Below are 26,866 nucleotides of genomic sequence, written 5' to 3' on the forward strand. Positions count from 1 at the left end.
AATCATTGATAGCCACAACTAAAATCATTGGCAGACGCACCAGAGTCACACCCCCTGACTTAGAACAGATCAAGAGACAAAGTACCGTGCAAATATCTGAAAACACTCTTGACAATGTTTTGTCTTTGGGCTGAGCATATACCTGCTCAACTAGGATACAATTATATGAATATGTGGAGACATATTGCAGAGAGAAATAAGACATCCAACAGCTTGCCTGTATACATAAGCATCAAAAGGTTCACTTGCATCATAGATGGAGACACTAATGAAATTTGAAGGCTTCATCAAGCACCAAAGCTTGCCAAGCCTTCATAAGAAGTGGTAGAAAATTTTTGTCTTGCAAATTTGAGAAGAACCTTCAAATTTTTGGCCTGCCCTCAAGGGAAGGCCTTAGTGAAGGCACCCTCCCTTGCGAAAGGGAAAATTCATTTTTTTGTAAAATTTCATTGCTTTTTTTGTGATTGGTTGGGACCATGTGATCTCCACCATTTGCTCCCTGTTTTTCTCTTTTTCTATTTTGGATAAGCCCAATGAATGACGGTCACCAACTTTCACTTTCTATTTTCTACCCTAGAATCTCTCTCTTTCTCTCTCTCTCTCTCTCTCTCTCTCTCTCTCTCTCCCTCCCCCCCTCACTCTCTCTCTGTCCCCCCCCCCTCTCTCTAATTCATCTTCTCCCCCCCCCTCTCTCTCCCTCTCTCTCTATGTGTGCTTTCAGTCAGCTATGCATCCAATTCGTTTTCTTTACAGTAGGCAGCCTAGAAGGAAGTTTTACTTCTCTAAGCCCTCGTTAAGCCATGTGATTATAAGCATTGATCTTTATGAAGATCCAAGGGTTTGAAACGTGCTTTCTAGAAAAGCAAACTTTTGTGAGCTCTCCTTAAGCCACTTGTATAATTTTAGGCCCTTGATTTTAGATTGATCTAAGGGACTAAAACACTCCTTCCAAATTTGACCCAAAAGCATACCTTTTTATTCATTCTTCTGGCAAATCTATTATATAAGGAGGGAGATAATTACATGTTTTCTTTCTTGTTATCACTTGATTGAGTGATTGTTGGACAAACCTCACTACCTTGCTATTGAAACCCAATTGGATAATAGTGAGGATTCAGGACCAATTTGGAGTTAGAGCCATGACGGAAAGGCTACCTACGGCAACCTAGTCTAGTTTTCGATCTCCGGAAGGCCTTATGAATGATTCTATCATTCAACTTGTTTTTATATATAACTTCCCAATTTGCCTCGAACCTTCCCCCATTTACGCTCGACTTCCCACACTATTTAAACGGACAGAGTCCTAAAAGTCGCCTCTGATAGTCAGACTATCGTTCTATGAACCAACTTCCTAGAACCAGCCACTATATATTCCACTCGAGTGCAGACTAGGAATCACAAATCTGTTTGGTCTCTTTCATCAAGTGCATACCAATAATCACAAATCTTTTAGATAGTCTCGTATAAAAAAAAGAGAGCAACGTATAACGCTATGCACAGTCGCTACAAGGAGAGAGGAACATACAACGCTTGGTAGAGTTGCTAGAAGAACGCTTGGTAGAGTTGCTAGAAGGAGAGAGAAACATACGCCAATGGGCAGAGTCGCTACAAGGGCAGAGTCTTTTTGTGAATAGAATCAGTCCTGTGAACTTTGAAGAGGCAGACTGCGTACAGGGTGGTGAACTTGCTTGGTTTCTTTATCTCTTGGAAGGTATGTTCCATTTGCTTATCTGCTCATTTCGCATTATAAATGTAGTGTTGCACCTTCTTGCGATGGTTCCTTCCCATTGACACTACATATAACTATAATCGCAATGGACGAATAGAGTTCGCAATGGCATATTTTTTCCTCTCTTTACTTTCCCGAACGTTTGAGTCCTTTAAATATTAATGTTTAGATTCCTTGTAGAGCCAGACCCCTCTTGCTGGGTAAGAGGTGTAGTGGTAGCTACATCCGTGAAAGTTTTGGGTGTGAACTGTGAGGTTCAGTCGACACAATCCTTGCTGGCTATTTGGCTTTTTCCGTGTGATAAAATTTGGGCTCTAACAAATATTTTGAAGTGTTCACAATCAAAGTAGTCGACTGCAGCTATGCCGCATTTGACTGAAACGGGTAGAAGTTGTGTTGCTGTTGCAAGAAGGGCAATTGCGTAGAAACGGTAGAAGTTGTGTTGCTGTTGCAAGAAGGGAAATTGCGTAGCACACAGGCGACAACATTGTTCCAACACGAAGATGAACCAGTTGTCCATGAAGTCAAGGACCTTATGGTCGGCAACGATCTTGAAATATCGATCGACTCTGTCAATTTACAGCTCTTTGTGCGGCCATCATTCGTTCGTGATGAAGTATTTGCTTGTGCTCATTAGCTTGGCATGGTTTCTCACTAGTTTTTAGCAAGAAGGATCTGAAAATGAAGATGGGATAGATCTGGACGATTGTTGGTCTAGATCCTATGTGATGTAACTGCTTGCATGCCCATCTCATTTCTTGAAATTTATTAGTCTAGATCCTATGCGGTGTGAGGTGGAACTTGAGCGGTTTTGTTTGTCACTCTATAAGGCATATCCAAAGTGTGGCTTGCATTCAGCATGCGAACAATGTGGTGGTGAGATTGAGTGGTTGCAGTCTTATCCAAACTTGATGAGGCTTTGGCAAATAATGCTTGTAATTCCAGTAAGTATGACTTCATGTGAGCGTGGAGTTTCAAAGCAAAACAGGATTAAAGATGATGATAGAAGCAGTCTTACCCTTGATACATTAGAGACACTAATGTTTATATCCCTGATGGCACCTCACTCATTGAATGACGTTGATTGGGAGAAGATTTATGAGGCAGGTTTGAATATGAAAAATTGCAGGCCTCAATGACTTGATACGCAAAGGCCTTGTGATGTAAAGAAATGTTGGAATGCATAGGTGGCCTCAATTCATATAAAGGCCTTTTGATGTGATGAACTTTTGGAATGCAAAACTTTTGTTTTTACAAACATCAAAAGCTTATTTGATTTTAAAAAAATGGATGAACTAAAATCTTATGCATGTCTTTCGTAATATGTGTAAGGAAACTTCAAAATAATATCATGGAAGTCCAATTTTATTTTAAGACTACATTTGAAGGTCAATTTTGAAATTTGGTTTCTTTATGGAAGGCCATTCAGTGTATGAGGCCTTCCAAAAGAATGTTGGGGCGGGCCTTCAAATTTCAGGGCTCGAGAGCCTCAACCGTGGCTCCATGGGGAGTTGAAATAGGAGTGCATCACATAGGATGTAACCGTCCGTGAATGTATTCTGGATTTTGAGCATAAATTGAATGCCCAAATAATAGTGTAAAAGCCCCACACATCATCTCAAATGAAGCTTCAAGGTCTTTTAAGGTGAAGATCTGGAGTCATTTAGTGGCTCGAAAAGTGGAAGCCTACAACGGGAACGGAGGCAAAGCCGGAGGATGTGCTGGACAACAAGGGGAGGATACTTGGACCGGCAGATGTAGATGAACTTGAAGTGTGGGAGGATAGAGATGCCCAAGCCTTGGCCTTAATCATCAGGAGGACAACGGCGGACTCGGTGATTCCTCATATCCAAATGACAGACACGTCAGTAGAGGCGTGGGCCATTTTGAAGGATCCGTATGAGACAGATAATGCATCCTAGATGTTGACTCTTCAACATCAACATCCCAGATGTTGGCTTTGCTGATACTTGGGATGCTACCACGGAGTTTCAACAGCTTCGTTACGACTGTGACAGCAAGAGAGAGGACCAACCTTTAACCTTTGAGGAGTTGGGTCCCTTATTGCTACATGAAGAGGCTCGAGAGAAGCTCTTTAATAAAGACGACGACGACAAGGCGTTGCTGGCAAAGGACAAAGCTTCCAAAGGACAGGGCAAGCCTAGCAATGGCAAGCCCAAGAAGGATGACTTTGGAGATGAAGAGGACACTTCAAGTAAGAAAAAGAAGCAGAAAAAGAAGTGCTTCTATTGTGATCAGCCAGGGCCATTTTGTGAAGGATTGCAAAAAGAAGAAGGCGGATCAAAAGAAAAATAAGGAGTCGTCCGATTTAGATTCAGATGGTGAGTCAAAAGCTTTGGCTAATGTGGTAGCTAGAGAATTGTTCTTGGTGACATCTCCATGTGTTAATGAGGTCAGATATGCAGACCCAGAAGTCACCGTGAGGATGTTTGATATTGGGATGTGGGCATACAAGGAGTCAGAGACCTTTGTGAAGGTGAAGGACAGCAAGGAGTGCTTCTACTCTTCCTGGTGGTTTGTTGTTAATACTAACATGAGAGTGGATTCCATGGAGGGCCCTGGGTTTTCAGGTTTAGATGGATGCTGTAATTGAGAATGGGGCATTACAAGACTACACATGTCATTGGTATGTGCCTCCATGGGATGCATGGTTTGCTTTTAGAGCAAGCACGCAGGCAAGATGGCGATCTGGTATGTGCTTGTAAAACTAGTTTGAGCCTTTATAATTTTCTGTGGAGAGAATCTGCTCTTCATCTTTCTCAGGAAATGCGAGGTTGGAAGACACGTGCCTTCCTGAAAGGCAAAAGGGGAATTGTGGGGTGCTTCTTCAAATCTCAGAAGTAGATTGTTGGAAGGTGATTATGGACAAGGTGTACTGACGCTAGAAGATTACTTGCTTGAGAACTCAGGTTGGGGACTAATGCATACTAGGACTACGATATGGCTACCCTTTGGGAGCCCTTTGAGGACTATTAATTGCCTAGTGGGCAATGGTTTGGTCAACCATCTGGGCTGGAATGCCTTGCTTTTGTAGGCTTTGAAGGCTACAAACATCTTGACTACATGCTGGAAGATAGCCACTTATAGGTTTGCTGTGGACTGGAATGGGATTCAACCCTTGGACATGGCTGAGTCAGCCCTACCATGGGCTGTGCACGGACCATATCTGGCGTGTGCTTTAGGCACACAGGACTAGCTTAGGTAGCATGGGGGCTAGGCAGGTGGTTCTCAAGTTGAGTTGCAAGGGCAATGGGACAAGCTAGGGATTCTACTATTTTTAGCAGCACTGGGCTTGAGCCTATATAAGGAGCCCAGGGGTTCAATTTCTATCACACAAATCAGAGCAAGCTTGGCTCTTCCTTGCTGGTCTGGATCCTGGATCGTGTTGTAGACGCGCACCTACTCTCTAGCATATCCGGGGCCCAGCAGTAGATCCAGGGCCCCTGAGGGCGCCATCTGGTGGTATGGGATGCCAAGCTGGTTGGAATCTAGTTGGGAGATGTGCCAATGTGCCAGCAGCTCAGCTTGTGGCTCCGAGGGGACATCCGAGTCCTGGATGTCATGGTTCGGTGGTGAGCATGCTTGCAATTTTCATCGGTGTTCTATGGCTGCTTTTCTGTGTTTCTTTGCAGGTCTGAGTTCTCAGGAGCGTTGGGGTTGTGTCAGTTGGTAGAGAGAAGGTGTGGACGAGATTTCCTTTAGGTATGGCTCAAATTCAAAATTTTCTTTGGATCCCTGCAAGTGCTTGTGATTGCGCCAGTTAGGGCCAAAGGAATCAACAGGATTGGGATTGGCTAGAGATTGTTGGAGATGGTGCATGAATCGCTGAAGAACCAGGTAGAGAAAGGTTCGTGATTAGTGGTTTGGGTTAGAGGGGGACTCCTTGGCGTGGGAACCAGTTTGCAAAGGATTCAACGATTGAGGGATAGACTTGTTGCAATCCCTGTAGGGCTGATGCGATTTCATTGATCAGGTTAGGAGGGGCAGCGAATTTACTGGCTGAGGGAATTAGGGCAGGTGCTGCAAGGAAAGGGGAGGAGATGGTGCGTTGGAGCTGGCCAGACCGTTGGGCCCGAATATTACACCAGATCCCTATCCTGGAGATCAAAAATCCAGGACAAAGGAAGTGGTAGACACTTGGTTGCACAAGTGGCAACTTGCAAGTGCACTTTCAGTTTCACTTTTCTCCTGATGATAATAAGATTCAACTTGTAGAAGGAGTTGCAGCCGAAACCCTCCACCTCGACCGAATTTGAAGAACTCTTTAAGAAAGAATTCCGGAAGAAAGAGGAGGATTATGATATTGTAGGGAAGTTCAAAGCCTTAGACATGTCTAAACGGAATCTCACCTTCAACGTCTATCTACATAAGTTTCCGGGATTCGCAGACTAGAGCCGCAAAGATGGATCCCATTACCTTATTGGGCTTCTTTGTGGACGAATTACTTGATTCCCACAAATTGCAGGTCAAGAATAAACAAGTGCACTTCTTTGCAAGAGGCCATGAATTACGCGCGTATTTATGATGACACTATGCCACGACAAAGGGTGCATCCACCTCAGATACTAGTGGGAAGGACAAGCGGAAGTTCTTCCCATCTTCCACTAGCACCGCGGAGGGGAAGTCTTTGGACAATACCTCCAAGAAGAAACCCAATTCAACTCTGACTAGCAAAGCACATTTCCTCTGTACCTTGAAGCTGAAAAAGGAAGGCCGATGTTTCATTTGTGAGGAGCGTGGCCACATGAAGGCTGATTGATCAAGGTGCAAGAATCCTACAGCTGCTCCAGGGCCCAAGCTACCTTCGGGACAAGGAACTGAACCCCCAAAGGGGTTACCTAGGCGATGATGACATGTATTTCTATGAATGTTATTGCTAGCCTGATTTCTTGTTATTGCAATTTTATTAACTCCTTGTTTGGAACCCATGACCTTTTATGGGTTTATGTGAAGGTTAAGAACACCCAGATTCTTATTCTCTTTGACCCAGGCAGTTCTCACAACTTTAGTAACTATAAACTTGTGCAGAAGCTGAACCTACATACGACACCTAGCGATCACACCTATGAGGTGCAGCTTCCCGTTGGGAAGCAGTTTTGGGATCGCAAGGTTTAGGATCTTCCACTCCAGATTTAAGAATACACGGGCATTTTGACGTGCTATGTGAGGCACCTAGACCATGTAGACTTGTTGTTAGGAATTGAATGGTTTAAAAACCCACAATGTTCACATAGGGTGGAAGGATCATACTCTTTCTTTTCTGGACAAAAGCACGCATATATGTATTCATGGTGATGCTATTTGTATCTGCGATGCAACTTCGGAATATATTAAAAACTTCTTCTTATGATGTGTATTAGTGTGTTTCGATTCCGCTTTCTTCATATGTTGTTCAAACACAAATGATTGAAGTGTGTATGAACACCAAGAATTAAAGAAGTTGTTGAATGAATTTTCGGACGTATTCCCAGACCAACTGCCAGAGGGGTTACCTCCGGAAAGGGCAGTAGATCATCACATTGACTTCATCCTTGGAGCTCAACCTATTAGTGTGAGAGAAAGTTGGCTTTGTGAGACCAGTCCACAGGCTGTGGTTTTGCTTGTTGTTATGGTGGTCCATTTTTCTTTCAACTCCTCTTAGGCATTATTGACTCCAGTCTCTTACTTCCATCCGTGTCCACGTGGCTCCATCCGAGGTGGATGGCATCTCAAATCCCCTAGGTGGATAGCTTTTGAAGAATTAGGATGAGCCAGTTTGAGGAGGACAAGTTAGCAAGACAACTTCAGGATTACTTGAACATGGGTTATATACATACACTTGAGTAAATCACCTTGGGGTACATGTCTCCTTTTGAGAAAGAAAAGGAAGGTTCATGGAGAATGTGCATAGATTACAAATGGTTGAATAAAGTGACAATTAAGAATAGATACCCTCTTCCCCACTCAAATGATCTGATTGACAGATTGGTAGGAGCGAAGTATTTCACAAAGATTGATTTGCGCACTGGTTACCACCAAGTATGCATCTATGTGAAACACATAGAAAGAACGACTTATTGCAAGACTATGTGTAACCCCTTACTTGCCAGGCAAGCATCAATCTTGGCATACCATGCACGTGGGCTTGTTTCAGCCCATATAAAGCTTTATTCAGCTTGCAAACTTGAAGTGCATTGCTCGAAAGTTCAAAGCGAGGAGGTTGTTTGACATAAACCTCTTCCTGCAAGTCCCCATTAAGGAAAGCTGTTTTTATGTCCAACTGATGGACATTCCAAACAAAATTTGCAGCCATGGCAATAACTGACTTGATGGTGGTCATTCGGGATGGAGGAGCAAAAGTCTCCTCATAATCTATGCCCTTTTTCTGAGCATAGCCTTTGGCAACCAGCCGTGCCTTGTACCTTTCAATGGACCCATCTGGCTTCCTTTTCACTTTGAAAACCCATTTGGTACCAATGGCATGTTTCCCTAGTGGCAAATCCACAACATCCCAAGTTTGATTTTTCTCAATGGACTGCAATTCAATGTGCATGGCATTCATCCAATGCACATTATCCTTGGCTTCTTCAAAAGTGTCAGGTTCTTCTTCATCAAGAAGAGTGCCTGCATAAGGTGTCCCAATAGAGAGAGTCCCCCTTGCGTGCCTTACTGCACTACGAGTCCTGCTAGGCAAAGGTGCCTCAAGTCTACTCTCCGTGAGAGTCTGTAGCAACCAATTCGGAACTGTTTTGGCTGCATATATCTCTTGAATCTCTTGCGTGACAACATCATCCACTGCCTGTGGAGGAACAAAATCAGCATGTGGCTGAATCGGGGCATGTGGACCAGGAGGAGGTTGCTGTAAATTCTGATTTTCAGCATGAGCCTCAGTTGGGGAACCAAAAGCTATAGGAAGCATTCCCTCAAAAACATCATCTGAAGAAGCTGGAATAGTGAACTCAGCATGTGTATGTGCTGAATTCTCTGAAAAAATAACATCTCTACTCACAAAAATCTTGCGTGTGGCAGGATTGTAAAGACGATAGCCTTTGCTTTGTGCACTATACCCAATAAAGATACACTTAAGTGCGTTATTTGACAACTTATGTCGAAACTCCACAGGCACGTGGGCATATGCAATACAACCAAAAACTCTAAAGTGATCCATTGAAGGCTTTCTCCCATGCCAAGGTTGCCTCATAGGGAGTGATTGTCTTCAAAGCCTTAGTGGGAGCCCGATTCAAAACATAATTGGCACACATGAGGCCTTCGAGCCAAAATCTGTGAGGCAACTTCTTGCTAGTAAGCATGCATCTATCCATCTCCATGAGAGTGCGATTTTTCTGCTCAGCTTTGCCATTTTGCTGAGCGGTAAGCCTCACTGTAAGCTGATGTGTGATACGTCTCTCCTTCAAAAATGCCTCAAATTCATGAGACATATACTCCCCTCTGTTACGCTCAAGTTAAGGTAACATGACCTCGGAAGGGTCAGTCGACATTTTCCTTTAAAGGATCAATGTTTGTATTATATTTGTTTGGGCTTCATGTAAATGATAAAAAAGGAATCAAGGTCACGGTCCTTGGTGAGGGTAACATGGCACTAGACTAGGTGGATCTAAGGCTAAGGGGCCTAAATGCATGAAATGTACCAAGGGGCAAATGGTTTCAATGATATCCCAAGAGAGGGGTAAATGATGCATTTAGAATGAAGACATGTGGCATACTAGATCCATCTAGGGAATTTTGGGGCTTGGTGGAATTTGTAAGCAGGAGCCTTCACGTAGCGAAAGATATAGAGAGCACCACCGAGGTTGGTTGGGAGGATAATCCTTGTGCCTATGCCCGTGATTGAGTAAAAGTTTAGGTGGGGACAGAATTTCACATATCATTTGGTATCAGAGCGTGCAGGTGGATCACGAGAGTTGGAGCGTGACTAGCTGAAAGAGCTATGGCCATGTGCTGTGGTGCATCGTTGCAGAAGTTGCTGAAGAGCGGCGTGTAGAGGCGATTGGCTGAGCTCGTTGGAAAGACTTTGGTGGGAAGCCTTAGGTGCTTGACTGGAGGTTGTGCACGTTGCTTAGGGTCGTCATTTGCAAAGCCCGTGGTTGGAATGTTGCTTAGTCGTTGGAGAGTTGCTGGTCGTCGTCTTTGGGCTTGTCGCTGAAGAGCAGTTGTTGGGGTATCTGCTCAAGCCGATAGTTGGAGTTGCCCATTGTATTGCTCACAAGGTCGTTTGTTAGCAGACGTCACAGGTGTACAACTTGGTACCTTCAGGGCTCTTTGGCATCACGTGAGGAATTTGGTTAGTGCTGAAGACTGGGACGGAACATTATATGATTGGCTGGCGCTCATATCGTGGGTCGATTGCGGTGCGAAGTCCGTGAGTAAAATAGTCACGTAGATCAGTCTTCTTCGTCAATTCGTAGATCAGTCTTCTTCGTCATCGAATTGATCACTTTGGAATGAGAAAGATGACGCATTCTACCATGCGTAAATTCAGTCGTGACTGCTGATATGCACTAGATGTGGAAAAGCTGCATATTTTTGAATTGAGCTGGCTGCTGCCTTCATGCGTAGGGCTCTCTTCATTTGAAGGTGAGGTTACTGGAGTTACGACTACCTGCAGAGAGCTACTGTGTGGTCACAAGACTTGCTTGTGACATTTTGTTATTTGGAGATTTCGGTTATCAACGCGTACTATGTAGATAACAGACGATAACTGTTGAAGTGAGAGCTGGGGTGTTTTGGGTCTCCAACGAGGGTGTAGCTGAGCCACAGCAGGAATATTCATCTGGTTCAAATACAGGAACAACTTGATCTCTCTATGCTACATGAATGACCAGAGAGTTTTCTATGCCTTCTAAGTTTATTTGCCTCCGTGTTTAAGTTAATTCAGATTGCAGGAGTTTCCCTAGCATAGGGAAAAGTGGGTTTGGTTACAGTGTGATATATGCTTGGTTAGCTGTAAATTTGGAAGTTGGACTTTCGATTTGTAAATACAGTTTCAAGCGGTGTTTTATTTATTAAAAAAAAAAAAAAACACACCCATCGACCAAAATGGAAGTAGAAGAAGAAGCTTCTAGGGTGGATCTCGTAGAGTCTGGAGTCCAGCCCGCAGGTGTCGCGCCATACACTTTTTGGTAGAATTGCAGCAGATTTTAGCGCAACAGTTACAAGCAAATGTAGGGCAATCCGAGCTCAGGAAAATGGTTCATAGTATATCTGCTAGACCATCTCGAGAAGAGAAAGGTAAATCTCTAATGGAGCCTGGAACCAGTGTTCATACGGTTGAGCTTAGGAGGGCTAAGGTGCCTAATATTGCCAATTATAGGCGAGAAAAGTATTCTGGTCGGATGTCTGACCGTAGTTCCGATATCATAGAGACCTGGTTACACAAATGGGACGAGGCCTTCACCATTTGTGAAATCAGGAATGATATGAAAAAATCCGCGAGGCCACCCATATGTTTAATGAGGCAGCGGATAGGTGGTGGATAAAACAGCAGAAAGATGGATTGGCATCCACTACTTTAGAAAACACTTCTTACCTTCTGACGAAGCATCCCGAGCTTGGTATCCGTGTCAAAATCTTCGTCAAAGAAATTTATCAGTGGCAGAATACACTGATAAGTTCAGAGCAAGTGTAATGAAAATTTATGAACCTCTACCTCAATCAATCCAGGTAAAAGATTTTATCTTTGGATTGAATGATCGGATCAAGATGGAAGTTCGGGCTAAGTATGCGACCACGCTTGATGAAGCAATTGCCATAGCCCTGAACTATGAGGATGCAAAAGGGAACAGACCAAGTGGGTTTGTGCAAGTTGGGACTCGGTATGAGTACCCGAAGAAAACTGGGTTTAAGAAGAAGTGGATTAGCAAAGGGAGTGCCTCACAGCCTAGTGGTCAAGCCAAGCAGGCGAAACGAGTAGAGACTCCTAAATCAAGTACCACCATTGGGATGAAAAGAAAAGTAACACCAATGGCAATGTGGGCTTGGTCGAAGTCTTCTTTGAACCCAGAGCAAAGGGAAAAAGCGAGGAGAGAAGGCTTGTGTTTTGGATGCCTTCAGCCTCATCAATGGAAAGATTGTCCACGAAACAAAGATCGTCGGATGGCTGAGATAGTGATCTCAGAATGCGACTTGGAAATGGAGGGAAGTCCCAAAGTAGAACAGATGCAGATTCAGCTAGCGAGATCTTCTCAAAGGTCAGTACCTGTTTTGTTATGTGTGTCCGTTGCTAAGCTAGTAACTAGTCCACCTGATAATGTCCTGTCAAAGCCCGCAGCAACGGGATATACAGCCTTTAATGATACAAAGTTAATTAAGATGAAAGGGCAAGTAGCTAATCATGATATCATTGTGTTGTTTGACTCAGCGTCAACGCACAATGTAATTAACTCCAAGCTTGTAAAGAGGCTGAAACTAAAGACTAGCCCATCTGACTATGCATATACAGTCAGAATGGCAGATGGAAGTGTTGGGATATCTCAAGGTGTATGCCCCAGGCACACCTTGGTTTCTATGTGTGTGTGCTAGAGGCACAGTTAGGTGCCCATAAGCACTGTTAGGTGGTGGTAGAAGCCACGTAGGATGATTGAGAGAATCTAGGAGCTGATTGAGGAGATGATTGTGGAGCTCAGAGGTCATCAGTGATGTCAGTGATCATATCAGAGGTGCCTACATAAGGACCTCACCTTTCTTCATTCCATAAGCAAGAATTCTCAGTTTGTGTTCACTCTATGCTTTCCTTTCAGTTTACCAACATGGTATCAGAGCACTTTGATCCTCCTTGAGCCCACTTGTGCCACATCATCTTCTTCTTCTCCATCTTCTTCTTCCGCATCTTCACCATTTCTTCTCTTTCTTCCCAAATCTTGCTAAAGCTTGTTCTCCCTCAATTCTCCGCCATTCTCCAAGCCCTTCCTGCTGGAGATACCCCTCGTTTGGGCGAACCTCCACCTGCAAGCAATTGAAAAAAAAACGTCTCTGCTGGCTGCCATTCTCCAAACAGCGCATTTTTTCGTCATTCTTTTGTTGCAAAATACTTCCTGCCTGCTGCGCCATCGCTCGAGCCCTCTTAGGAGTAGATGGGTGACCTCAAGGCGAACATTTTGAGTCATTTTTCAGCTCATTTGGTTCAGTAACGAAGGAGAAATCGTCAAAACTCAGGTTCAGCCTGCAGCAACTCCCCTGGGCAAAACAGCGCGCCATTTCGCCCAATCTCTGTGCTGGATCTTCTCTGGTATATGAGCTTTCTTTTGCTTCAGAAAGCCCTCTTTTCTTTGCTTTGAAGAGTGAGATACAAGCCCTCCAAGTTCAAGCCTCTGTTTTGGACAGTTTTGACAAGGTTGTGAGTGTGATGCTACATTAGATGCTACTTTAGCATTTTTGAGGTTTTAAAGTTTTGAAAAGCATCAGTACAACTGTGGCTACAACTTTCTTTTAAGTTGCTATACCTAGATTTGCTTGGAATACTTTCATTTAGTCACCTCTATGAAGCATGCAAGTGAAAACATCATTGATTTGTAGTATGGATTTTGGTTGCAAGCCTTTGCTACTCTAAATGCTTGTTTTTTGAAGCTCTTCAACTCTTTCTTGCCTTGTAAGAGAGTAGACACTGCCCATTCTGGGTTAGACCCTCTCATGGCTACCATCTTGAATATGGATAAGTTTAATGGTAAGGGTTTCCACACATGGCAGATGAAGGTCAAGTTTGCATTAATGAGGGAAAACCTCTGGGGGCTTGTCAAACCGGCTTCAACTTCTTCTTCAACAGCCTCCAATGCTGGAGAATCCTCAGCTCCGACACACCCGGCAAGAGATCCTGCTGGAGAGGAGAAAGCCTATGGCATCATTGCTCTTGCCTTAGGAGATGACTATATTCATCACATCTCTAACTTAGAGTCTCCTTCAGAAGCTTGGCAGAAGCTTGACATTATTTTTGGTGCTAGCTCTCACATCTCAAAATTGTCACTTAAGATTGCTTTCTTTGAATTGAAGATGGTTAGTGGCACTCCTTTGGCTGCCCATGTCAATTACATGCGGAGTCTCCTGACTCAACTTGCTTCTATCAACTCTCCTATCACTACAGATGATGCTATGGCAGTGTTGCTCAAGAGTATGGCTGAAGATTATGATCATGTTGTTACCACTTTGAAAAATCTTCCTAATCCTAATCTTGAAGGTCTTATCTCTGCTCTTCAAGAAGAAGAAAGGCACATGGAACTCCGGAAAGGCAATGACACAGCCTATGCCATAAAAATCCAGAAGGGTAAGTTTTCACCTTGCAATCATTGTGGGAAGACTAATCACCTCTCAAAAGACTGCTTCAAGATCAATCCATGCAAACACTGTGGCAAAAACAATCATCATGAAAAGTTTTGTAGAGCAAAAAAGGAAGCAACTTCAAAGTCAGAAACTGCCAATCTACTTTCAGTTGATGTGCCTCCACAAGATGAGGCATCCTTTGAAGATTATGCTTTTTAACCATATATGCTTCAGATTTCTCTTTTTTATGTTGAGTCAAGGTACTCAGCCTAGATAGCCCTCCAAAATGAATGAAATAAACTATTGTGTGTTTTGTAAACACCTGTGGTCACCATATGATGTAGGCCATGTGTATGTGTTTTGCTCCATGGTACGTCCTGCAGACATTTTGTGCATGTACATGCAGGGGAGATAACCATTGGAAGGTCTTTTTTGTATCCCTTTTGTTTACCTTACACCCATGGGAATCCTTGCTAGCTTGAGATCCTAGCCATTGATAGATCCATGACCACCATGAGATGGCATGTGACACCTTGTGCTAGCTGTATCCTTGACATAGCCTGAGGCATTCCCTTGAGGGGGGGTATGTTGGGATATCTCAAGGTGTATGCCCCAGGCACACCTTGGTTTCTATGTGTGTGTGCTAGAGGCACATTTAGTTGCCCATAAGCACTGTTAGGTGGTGGTAGAAGCCACATAGGATGATTGAGAGAATCTAGGAGCTGATTGAGGAGATGATTGTGGAGCTCAGAGGTCATCAATGATGTCAGTGATCATGTAAGAGGTGCCTACATAAGGACCTCACCTTTTTTCATTCCATAAGCAAGAATTCTCAGTTTGTGTTCACTCCATGCTTTCCTTTCAGTTTACCAACAGGAAGTTCAACTGAAGTATGGGACCAAAGGGTTACCCACTTGGAGCTTCGAATTCAGGACTATACTAAGAAGCTTGATTTTGAAATGACAAAGCTTGCTCATGCAGACATAGCCCTGGGTAAGGCTTGGCATCCTAGGAACAATCCAGCCATAGATTGGAAAAAGCACATTTATCAATTCAAGATGAATGATGTGTTGTATGTCTTACGAGGTGAAAAAGATATACCTCAAGGACCGTTGGTTTCCGTAATGGAAATTCAAATAGCTCAAGAAAAGTTTTTGTTTCTTTGTACAGCATCTGTAGAGCCGATTGATGATTCTTCGGCTAGCACTGATGTTGCTCAAAATGGAGAGATGGCCAAGCTGGCCGATCAAATAGCAGAGGAGTTCTCTGATTGTTTTAGGGATGAGTTACGTTATGGGTTACCTCCAGAGGGTTACCTCCAGAGCGGAATGTTCAGCATAAGATTGAACTAATCCCGGGGGCAGAACCTGTAAATAGACCTCCCTATAGGTTGAGTTTTATCGAAGAAGCGGAGGTACGAAGATAACTGGAAGAATATCTCAAGCTGGGACAGATTCAACCCAGTTTCTCACATTTTGCTTTGCTAGTGATATTAAAGAAGAAGAAAGATGATACTTTTCGCCTCTGTATAGATTACAGAGCATTGAATAATATCACTATTAAGCACATGTATCCGATGGCTCGGATCGATGATTTGCTACATGCGTTACATGGGGCCGTAATTTCAGTAAGATAGATCTTAAATGTGGCTACCATCAGATCCGTATTAGAGCCGAGGATGTGCATAAAACCGCTTTTAGAAACAGGTTTGGACTTTATGAGTTTTGGTAATGTCCTTTAGACTTACCAATGCTCCAGCTACATTCGTCATGCTTATGAACGATTTACTACGTCCGTACATCGGAAAGTTTGTAGTACACTTTATTGACGATATTCTTATATTCAGCAAAAGTATTGCTGAGCATTACGAACACTTAAAGATAGTGTTTTGTACTTTGAGGCAAGCCAGTCTTTATGTAAATAAAAAGAAAAATATACTGTGTATGGTAAGACTTGAATATTTAGGATTCATAGTTACTCTTGAGGGGGTAGAAATGGATCCAAAGAAAGTGGCTACGATATTGACTTGGCCAATCCCTCAGAGCTTGACTGCTTTGCGATCATTCTTGGGATTTGTCCAATTTTATCGAAGGCATATCAAAGAATATTCCGAAATAGTATCGCCATTGACTGATCTGACCTCAGATAAAGCACCTTTTTTATGGGGACAGAATCAACATGAAGTTTTAACACCATAAATTAAGCTGTGGTTTCAGGACTGGTGTTAAAAATAGTTGATCCCCAGAAACCGTTTTTCCTTGAAACCGATGCAAGTGGCATTACTGTAGGAGCAGTTCTCCTCCAAGAGGGAAGGCCAGTAGCCTTTGAAAGCAAGAAGCTTTCTCCCTCTTAACGAAATTGGCCAACTCTTGAATTAGAGTTGTATGCTGTTGTCCATGCTCTGAAAACATGGAGACATTATTTGTATGGGTCAGAGTTTTATATTGATGTTGATCATGATACTCTGAAACATTTTTGTAAACAACCTGACCTGAGAGGCCGCCAAGCTAGGTGGGCAGAACTCATGCAGGAGTTTAATTTGACGATTCGGTACCGAAGAGGGAAGGATAATAAAGTTGTTGATGCATTGTCACGCATTATGCATAATATGAGTTTCACGGTATTAGAGAGTGCTCTAATGACCGAGATTAGAGAAACTCAAAAGGTGGACGAGTTCATCCAGAGCCTTTGGCCTAAGACTCATGTATTCAAACCCGAGGAAAAGGATGACCTGGCATCCAGAAAAGGCCAAACTTATGCAAGATATACCATAAGAGATGGTATGCTGAAAAGAAATGGCAAGGTAGTAGCACCTAATCAGAATGATCTCAAGCAGAGAGTCATTCAACAATGCCATGATAGCCCATGTGCGGGACATCCAGGAGTCGAGAAGACATATGATCTTGTGAAGCGAGATTTCTTTTGGCCAAAGATGAAAAAGCATATTCATGAATATGTGACGCGCTGTTTTTCGTGTCAGGTAAGTAAGGCAGAGCGGGTGAAGCCACCCGGACTTTTACAACCCTTAGAAATACCACTAGGTAGGTGGGAGAGCATTTCCATGGACTTTATTGTAGGTCTGCCTACGACATAAGGTGGATATGATTCTATCCTTGTGGTGGTTGATCGTCTTACCAAGGTGGCTCACTTCATTCCAACTAGAGAGTCTGTTAGTGCCCCGCAAGTGGCGGATTTGTTTATTAGACATATATTTCGTTTGCATGGATTACCCAAATCCATAGTGTCAGACAGGGATGTCAAATTTACCGGTTATTTTTGGACTGCGGTGTTTGAGACACTAAGGACTGAGGACTGAGTTGCCTATGACACAAGGTGGATATGATTCTATCCTTGTGGTGGTTGATCGTCTTACCAAGATGGCTCACTTCATTCCAACTAGAGAGTTTGTTAGTGCCCCGCAAGTGGCGGATTTGTTTATTAGACATAGATTTCGTTTGCATGGATTACCCAAATCCATAGTGTCAGACAAGGATGTCAAATTTACTTGTCATTTTTGGACTGCGGTGTTTGAGACACTAAGGAATGAGTTGGGAATGAGTAGTGGGGATCATCCTGAAATGGATGGTCAAACAGAAAGAATCAACCAAATTTTAGAGGATATGCTTAGAGCATATATGTCATTGAGGCAACATACATGGGACAAGTGGTTGCCATTGTTAGAATTTCCCTACAATGATAGAAAACATTCCTCTCCAGGGTTCAGTCCGTTTGAGCTGAACTATGGTTATAGACCAACGAATCCAACTATAGTTGGAGTACCTCAGAAAGTGCCTAGTGCCGCAAACTTTGTGGCTCAGATGGGGGAGATGCTAGCACTTGCGAGAGCTAATATGCGGATGAAAACAGATCCGTTAGAGAATTTAAGGAAGGGGAAAAAGTTTTTCTCAGAGTTCCTTCACACTCTAAGTCTTTGACTGCAGGAGAGTGTGCTAAGTTATCACCTCGATATTGTGGGCCATGGTTAATTCTAAAAAGAATAGGCAAGGTAGCCTATAAATTAGAATTGCCACAGGGTTGTAAGATGCATCCAGTGTTTCATGTTTCTCGTTTAAAGAAATTTTTGCATACAGGTGACTCACTAATCGAGGGTGTTGTTTTGTTTTAGGAGATAAAGTATAATGCAAGACGCAAACCAATAGGAATCCTGGACCAAGGAACAATGCAAGTACGCAATCGGAAGATACCCACGGTGTTGGTTGCATGGCATGGTTTACCTCTATCAAAGCTACCTGGGAATCCATATACCAGTTACGAAGAGTGTTCCCAGACTTTATCATCGAGGATGCTGATGCCTGAAGAGGGAAGGAATGTTACGCTCAAGTTGAGGTAACATGACCTCGGAAGGGTCAGTCGACATTTTCCTTTAAAGGATCAATGTTTGTATTATATTTGTTTGGGCTTCATGTAAATGATCAAAAAGGAATCAAGGTCAAGGTCCTTGGTGAGGGTAACATGGCACTAGACTAGGTGGATCTAAGGCTAAGGGGCCTAAATGCATGAAATGTGCCAAGGGACAAATGGTTTTAATGATATCCCAAGAGAGGGGTAAATGATGCATTTAGGAGGGACCCTAGAATGAAGACATGTGGCATACTAGATCCATCTAGGGAATTTTGGGGCTTGGTGGAATTTGTAAGCAGGAGCCTTCACGTAGCGAAAGATATAGAGAGCTTACTACCACCGAGGTTGGTTGGGAGGATAATCCTTGTGCCTATGCCCGTGATTGAGTAAAAGTTTAGGCAGGGACAGAATTTCACGTATCACCCCCTCTATCAATGCGAATTGTCTGCACCTTGAGTCCTGTCTCATTTTCAACCATGGCCACAAAGTGTTTGAAATGTATAAACACATCTGATTTTTTCTTCAAGCCATAGACCCAAGTATAATTTGTGTAGTCATCTATAAATGTAACATAATACAGATAACCACCAAAAGCAGTTGTCCTCGTGGGACCGCAGACATCACTGTGTATGAGCTGTAATTTGCGAGTAGCTCGTACTGCACCATCCTTTTTAAAGGGAACCTATGCATCTTACCAAGGATGCATCCCTCACAAGCATGAGGAGGAGGTGACTCCAAAGGAGGCAATGCATCAACCATAGCATGCTTTTGAAGTATCATCAAGCTGCCATAGCCCATGTGCCCATATCTGGCATGCCATAACTGTGCATTTTGCATCGCAGCAGTGGGAGTGCTCACTGCAAGTGCAAGATCGGATCTTTTCTCATAAATATCAAGCTGAAAAAGACCCCGATACAACGTGCCAGGCAACATCAAAGCATAATCATTCTCTTTGTCTCGGTCTGCACACTTAGCATCATGAAATATGACCTGAAATCCTCGATTGAGAGAGGACACTGAAAGTAAATTCTTCTTTATACTTGGCATATAAAGAACATCAGTAATTCTGAAATCTGTGCTATCCGTGGAGGTAAGTATTATGTCACCCACTCCACACACTGAATAAGAAGAATTGTTTGCACATGCCACCTTCTTTTTAGCGGGTAGTGCATGCAGAGATGCAAAAAGACTCTTCCTTGAAGTGATGTGCTTGGAATCACCACTATCAAAATACCAAGTGTTTAGTGTCTCATTGACACTGAAAGAGCATGCATCCTTCGAAGGGTCATAGCTACAAGTCAGGAAAGCATGCAAGTCATCGTCAAGAGTGGCTGTAGTATCTGGACCAGCCACTGGAAAATCTGAAGTGCACGACAAAAAGGCATAATCCTCTTCCACAAAGTTGGCTGTAACATCCCCTCCTTCATGTGCATTAGGAGCTGATGCATCTGAGACAGCCAAACCCGAATCCTTTTTCTTCTCCTTTGCTATTCGCTTCTTGCATTCACCAATGTAGTGACCCGGCTTCTTGCAGTAGTGACAAATGCCCTTACTCTTTGGCTCTGCAAATGTCCCCCGTGATCTGCAAATAAAGCCTCAAAGTCCCCGGGCTGTTCGCGATTCCAGGGCCATGAGCTCATCATGAGCTGCTGTACTTGCGCCATGGCGTTCAGCCCCCCTCTCATGATTTGCTGCGGTGTTCTTGGCAGCTCAAGGGTTGCAATCGGCAGCCCTTAGGTGGTGGGCAGTCCAACCAAGAAGGGCCTGCAAAAAAAGAGCAGAAAAATCAGTAAAATCAGAGAAAAAAAGAGGCCATGGAAAGCTCACCCGATCAGAAAACCAAAGGGGACAAAGACATGAAATACAATATAATTTGGACCAAAGGGCAGAAAGTAGAGGATGGGAATGTCAAAACATGTCTATCCACTATCAAAGAGGTATGGAAGCTACAAGATGCTGAAATTGAATGCTTACAAAAGAAATTGGAAGAATACAAGAAGGATGAGTTTTCAAACATACGTGCTCAAATGAATGACGACGTGAAGGGATGGCAAGAAGAAATGCATGCAAAATGGGCAAAATGAATTGGGAAAATGTAGATGGATATGATGCGAGATATGGACGTGAAAAACAATCTTCTTACATCCAAGATAGAGAGCTTGGAAGCTCAGGTGATTAGTCTCTAAGACGAGAATGTAAAATTGAAGGCAAATACACACGGAGATGAAGGGGAGCTTCAACCATCCCTACACAAGGAGCTGAACATCATTAGGGAACAAATGAAGCAGCTCAAGGGGGCAAAGGGAACTTCAGAAGAAGGATGCAAGATCATAGATGAACTGAAATTTGAGAATGAAAAACTCAGAAAAGACTTGGCATTCTTGCAAGACACTATGAAGGGTAAACATGCTGAATTCACCCAAAAAATCAAGAAAGGAGAGGCTGCAATCTTGGAATGGAGCGATGTGGTCAAGAAAGGTACTGCTGTCCCCAAGAAAGAGTTCATTTCAGATGCTCTAGAGAAGGATAAAAGGAGAAACAGTAAAGCCCTAGATGTCTTAGTCCGAGGTCTCACAGTAGGAGATACTCCTATGGCAGATGCAAATGCTTTGTTTACCAAAATGGGTGTGAACGTGGCATTTGAGACAGCTTGGAGAGTTGGCAAGCCCAATGCACCCACGAGGCCACTTGTGATGAGGCTCCGAACAGCCATGGATAGGAAGACCCTCATGAGCACGAGGGTGACCTTGAAAGGAACCCGGATCTACCTGGACGATGACCTCACCCTCCTACATCAAGAACACCGGAGGGAAGGTATGGTACACGTCATGGCAGCGAGAGAAGCAGGGAAATGGGCTGCATACAGAGATGGTAGGGTGATCATCCGAGAGAGAGGAGATCAGGACCGGGGGGAGAAGGAAGAAAAGGAAGAGAAAGAAGAGGTGAATTATGATGGTGTCGGGCCAAGGGGACACAAAGTGGATTGAGAATCGCAGTGTGGAATTGCAATGGCACACTCTGGTTTGATCCGGGTGGTTTCTCGGAGACATACACTGACAGAGACATGGTCTTCTATACTGATCTATATTCAGCAACTGTTCCCTAAAATCCTGAAGTTTGGTGAGGTGAGCATTCATGGAATCCCCCTCATCCATGTGCGTATGAGATAGCTCTCTCTTCAGAAATGAGACTCTGGCATCATTTCTTGCTGCAAACATGCTCTTTAAAATATCCCAAGCTGCCCGCCTTTGAGGTCTTTCTTGACCGAATGTGAGGAATGATAAACCTCTTGAGAGAAAGGGAAATAATTGAAAGAGCTTGTGCATCCCATGAATCCCGCCTTTTCTGTTCCGCTGTGGGAGCCACCAAGGTAGCAGCTGCTGCTCCTATCACTTGTCTTGCACCTTGACCTCTACCCCTGCCTCCACCTTGAGTGGGAGTGACAGGTGCAGCCACAGTTTCTGGCCTTGATTCATCTCCATTGACATAATCCCAAAGATGTTTGCCAACCAAGATGTTGCGAACCATAAAACTCCACAAGGAGTAGTTGGTGCCATCCAACTTATCCTCCTATGTGAGGACTCCAAGACCTCATTGGGATTGTTTTGAGCCATATCTACTGGACAACTCAAAAATGCAGCAAACTAGACAAGTGAAATCCCTTCTTGGGATGTAAGATGCACAACCAAAGTCTGCCAAAAATTCTGCCCAAAATGACAATTGCTGTCACAGCCTATCAAAGGCTTAGAATGCACCAAAATGCTCTGCAAATGCCCAAAATCTGTAAAAAAATGGCAAATGTCTGCAATGTGACTCAAACTGAGTCCAAAACTGCTTGCAAAGCTCCCAAATGATCTGTCCACTGCCAAATTGCATCCAAAATGCGAAAGCCCCAAATTCCTTCAAGAAATTGCAACTGAAAGAGGGCAAATTGACCAAAAGCCCCAAATTTTGCAATTATCAGCAAGATTGCAAGCATAACCAAAAAGCCCCAAATTTTTGGAGCAGATTCTGCAACTTGAATGCAATGTCTGCAACAAATAAAATGCCCCAATGTGCTTCCAAAATCTAAGCCAAACAATGGCTATTTGCAAAGTGCACCTGCCAAAATCACATGCAAAGGAAAATGTCTGCAAAGTGATCCTGCAAGAAGTTTCTGCAAGGAAAACTTGCAGAATGTACGAACACTTGCAAAAGTATTGAATTGACATTACGGTATATGTATGGACGATACATCGTATGTACGGCCTGTACATTGAAATCCGTTCAGATGTACAGCACTGGTGTACGGAGAGTGTACGGCTGGTTGCAAGGTGTACGGGGTGTGTACGACTCAAGTACGGTTGTGCATGTACTGTACGGGTGAGCTTCCACGTGCGGGAGCTATACGGAATGTTGAGGCGTACGAAATGCTGAGGTGCCTGTTGTACAGAATGTACGACAAAGTACCATCAGATTACTGGCACTGTACGGACGGCGTTGACGCAGGTGTACGGGCAATGAGCGTACTTTGTACGGACGAGTAACTCTTGCTGTGCGGAACAGTACAGAAGATGAGCGATGGACTGTATGGCTGAAATGGTGACAAATTTCTGTACAGTCGTACGGACTATATAGACGAGGATGTACAAGCTCTGAGTAGATGCAGGAACTACCTGCTCTGATACCAAATGTTGGAAAGAGGGAGCAAGAAGCAAGAGTGAGGGAGCAGAGCAAAACGTAGAATGCAATATACAAGATAAGGTGAGTACAAATGAGGAGATGGTTTTGTCCAAGTGACAAAACCATACTAACCCACTAATTGTGGTTAGGGGGAAAAACCTCTAGTGAGGGAAAAGTGCCCCTAACTCACTTATGGATTACATTGGCAACTACCTAGAATATGCAAATAATTCTAACAGCTTGCACAGGCTGCTTGTCTTGTGACCCCTAGCCTCTCCCACCAACGACCTTCCTTTCGCAAGGTGTGAAACTTCAAGGATAAAGACAAGTGGTCACTCTAGTTCAGCACTGTTTTGAAGCACCCTTGCTGTTTCAGAAACATGTACACTTGTAATATTTCCATTTTGTCGCTATCTATATTTTTTTGAGCAAAGATTTTGACACACCATGTGTTGATGTTTTGCTACCTCATGGTGTTAACACGAGACTCATCACCCGACATATAGCCGATCCAAGTTAACAATCATGCTGGAGATCTAGGGCAGAGTAGTTATAGAAGCCTTGGGAGTCCCATACCACCAAGACACACCTCTCTTGTGTACCTGTGTGCACAATCGTTGGGGCTTTTGAGTCATGTCCAAGCTCAGGGATAATTATCCCCAAATGTTATTGTATATAGAGAGGGTAGATTTGTATTTTTGCCTTATTCATTTGGATTCATCTTGGATATTCTAGCTCTTCCCCAAGAGGACTTGGTTCATGTTCTCCTCTGCATGAGACTTTGTACCATGTTCTAGCTTCAGCTTTCAGCTTTTGATGGCACCTATGTATACATTTTCTCTTTGATATTTGTGTACATTCCTTGTAGTTTCTACGATGCAAGCTCTATCTTCTTTACTATACATGACAACATGCTCATGACTAATGTGATCATCTATAAAAAAATTTAAGTGGTGAGTTATGCTCCATCTTCTTTAGTGCAAATGACAGCATGCTCATCTATAAAGACTGTTAAGTGGTGAATCTTTATCGTAAACTACTTCAAGGCAGATGGTTTACAATGTGAGAGGTTAACAAGCTATATAACTCATTGCTAGAGACATACAATAGTGATGTGAGGATGTGTTTTATTGTCTTACTTTAGCCACAACTCTTAGAATGGGTGGCATGGTCTTGGGGCAGGTTATATAATTGCTTCTCAACTATGAATGGTTCCCACAAACAGGCAGAAACAACATTGGACTATATGAGACTTGCACTTCACGAGGTTAGATATCTTTTTTATTATGAGTTGGCTTTTTAATGTGCTTTCTTTCTCATCCTCCTAGTGTGCAGAGTCAATAAATATAACGAAATTTGCAAAATTCTGTTTGACTGTGTCTGTTTGGTCTGTTCGATTGCAAGGCAAAAGATGCTTTTCTAAGGATGGAAGTTCCTGTTGGGTATATTACAGACCCTCTTTTTCTTCTTCCTTTTTTGGTAGCCGTTTGTGTTTAAACTTTGTGTGTTCTAATGGAATCTTCCTGTCCATTGTCTAAGTAGGCTGTTGTTCGCGTGGCAGTTGTGTTCTTGTGGAAAATGGAGAAGTGATAGCATCAGGAAGCAACAGAACAAATGAGACAAGAAATGTAGGTCTTCTTATTATCCTCTGGATTTTCTGGGGTCTATGTTTTGATGGTGGTTCTTCATTTTGGCTGCATGTTCTTGTGATGGAGTGGGCAGCAAAACCTAAGATACTAACTTTTGAGTTGCAATATCATCTAAACAAGAGGGCTCCAAACCACCTAGCCATGGTTATGTAGAGTGCCCTTCCTTTTTCTTACGTAAACTCTCACCACGTGTAGGCACTCCACACACTCTTCCTCAAGAGGTGGCCTTGGTAGCTTGGTGAAAAGATATCCTTTGCTGCACTCTTTGACAGCTGAATAGTACAGCCACTATAGTGGTGAGCATTCATGAACAAAAGAGCTCCATAACTCCTCAAAGGAGAAGGTAGGCACGCCACGAAGAACAAGCTAGTGTACAGTCACATGGAGTACATCAAATGCCTATTGAGCAGGCCACACATGAAGCTACACCTCAGCTCAACACTGTTAGCAGTTCTAGTAGGGATTCAGAGGATGCTACAATTGTTGAATGCACAACTTGCAAGTGTGGTTACTGCTTTGAATTAGTTGGCTCATAACTTGGCTCATGTAGTTCGAAGTAATGCCAAGAAGAAGAAATCGAAGAAGCATAAGCATGGAAAGAGTGAGCACACTCATGCATCAGCTTCTCATAGTGGATAGCTATCAAGAATGACACAGAAGGTTACTTCTAAGGAGGAAGAACCTCCCAAAAAACCTCCTGAGATTGAGGTACAAAACGTACAGCCAATGCAGCAGCTAGAACAGCCAGTACTAGGTCTTGGTTTGGGTCCATAAATGTAGCTCAGCCACCACATCCATATTCGAGGCAGCAACCTGGGTATTTTGGCTCAGATTCTATCTTTGATTCTATGCTAATTCAGCCAGCAGCTGCTCCCAGAAAGCAAGTGATGTATGACAATGTTGGCATGCAGCCATGTATGCAACCCACAATACTTGCTCCTGTGCCTATTATTCAGCCGAGCATGGCTATCCCTAGTGAAGGGAAAAGTGCAAATGTACAGCCACCATTTGGACAGCCAACATCAGTGTTTATAAGGAATTCAAGGATGGTGGTTCTCATGTCAAGTGTGAGTCATATAATGGAGTACAAGACAGGTACAAAGCCCTCACATTTCTTCAACAATTTGATGCTGCATTTCTTGGTGATTTGTTTACGGAAGCATCTAAGATTAGGAAGGTTGCCACTTTCGTGAAAGGAGCTCCAAATCCCCACGGATCTGCTCCTGGATCTTCTCTAGATGTGCTGCCCACATGACAGCCATGATGCTGTCCATGTGGCAGTCCTTTTCTTTTTCTTTCTGTGGGGTACTGAAACCGACCTCTAATCACTCAGAGGGCAGTGGAACTAAACCTTTAATCACTTCAGCACCTATTTACAGCTCACAAAGCATATATCACAACCATTAACCATTGCATGATCACCATTTGGCATTTACCCATTTGTTCACAAACAAAACCACTGAAAAAGGGATGGAGGCTAGAATGTGTTAGAAATGACCCAACAGAGGGTACACACACATAGTAATGCCCAGGAGCTCACACAATGTAGTGTGGGTGTGGAATCACAAAATTCTTTACTTATGTGCATTCAATAGATGTGCAGACTCATCAATAGACAATGAACTGGCTAGATAGAGAAACCACCAAAATATATATTTCCATCCAAAACTATGGACACAATACAAGAGAGATAGATCCAGAGTCCCACCAATGGTGTGGTCCTCTGATCTTACCACAAGGTCCTTCTCCTATCTACTGGCTATCTCTAGACTCGAGCCCGCGTGCTCCACCTCGAGCTTATGTGGACTCTCCGTCCTTTGACCTCAGCTCTTTGCTGCCCTAGAAGACAGCCAAAGTCTCAGCCTCACACTTGAGCTAAGTCTGCAGCAACACTGGTACTCCTTTAGCTTCTGGATGTAGGCCCCAAGGGTTGTGCTCTGCTGCTCCTTTCTGCTCTGCTGGAAGCCGCACTGCTGGATGTGAAATGAGGCCTGTGGCCTCTGTTTTTATAGGCCCCAAGGGCCCCTTGAAGTAACCGACCAGCCAGCCCTAAATGGGCCGACTGGCTGGTCTGTTTGGGCCGACCAGTCTGCCCCAAAACTAGCCCTTTAAGGGCTCCAAAACTAGGACCCTTTGGCCTACACTTCTAGGGCTTTTGGCCCTCCAATCTAGGCAAGGGCCCAGCCTATATAAG

At 43.5% G+C, this 26,866-nt stretch overlaps 1 protein-coding gene across 2 annotated transcripts in view; it reads left to right on the top strand.

Moving 5' to 3' along the window:
- The first annotated feature begins 1,092 nt into the window (after nucleotides 1-1,092).
- The window catches only part of EMB2191 (Cytidine/deoxycytidylate deaminase family protein), a 90,117-nt gene continuing 64,343 nt past the window's right edge, over nucleotides 1,093-26,866 (top strand). For both annotated transcript variants that reach the window (XM_087385882.1, XM_087385883.1), the window contains exons 1-4: nucleotides 1,093-1,711; nucleotides 24,206-24,290; nucleotides 24,428-24,465; nucleotides 24,585-24,651. In XM_087385882.1, the coding sequence (XP_087242008.1) occupies nucleotides 24,228-24,290; nucleotides 24,428-24,465; nucleotides 24,585-24,651 (168 nt within the window). In that variant the 5' untranslated portion in view covers nucleotides 1,093-1,711; nucleotides 24,206-24,227. The remainder of the gene's footprint in view (nucleotides 1,712-24,205; nucleotides 24,291-24,427; nucleotides 24,466-24,584; nucleotides 24,652-26,866) is intronic.

Source organism: Dipteris shenzhenensis, chromosome 15 (assembly GCF_047967505.1).
Source record: "Dipteris shenzhenensis isolate YYH24624 ecotype China chromosome 15, Dip_SZ_1.0, whole genome shotgun sequence".
Classification (NCBI taxonomy): Eukaryota; Viridiplantae; Streptophyta; class Polypodiopsida; order Gleicheniales; family Dipteridaceae; genus Dipteris; species Dipteris shenzhenensis.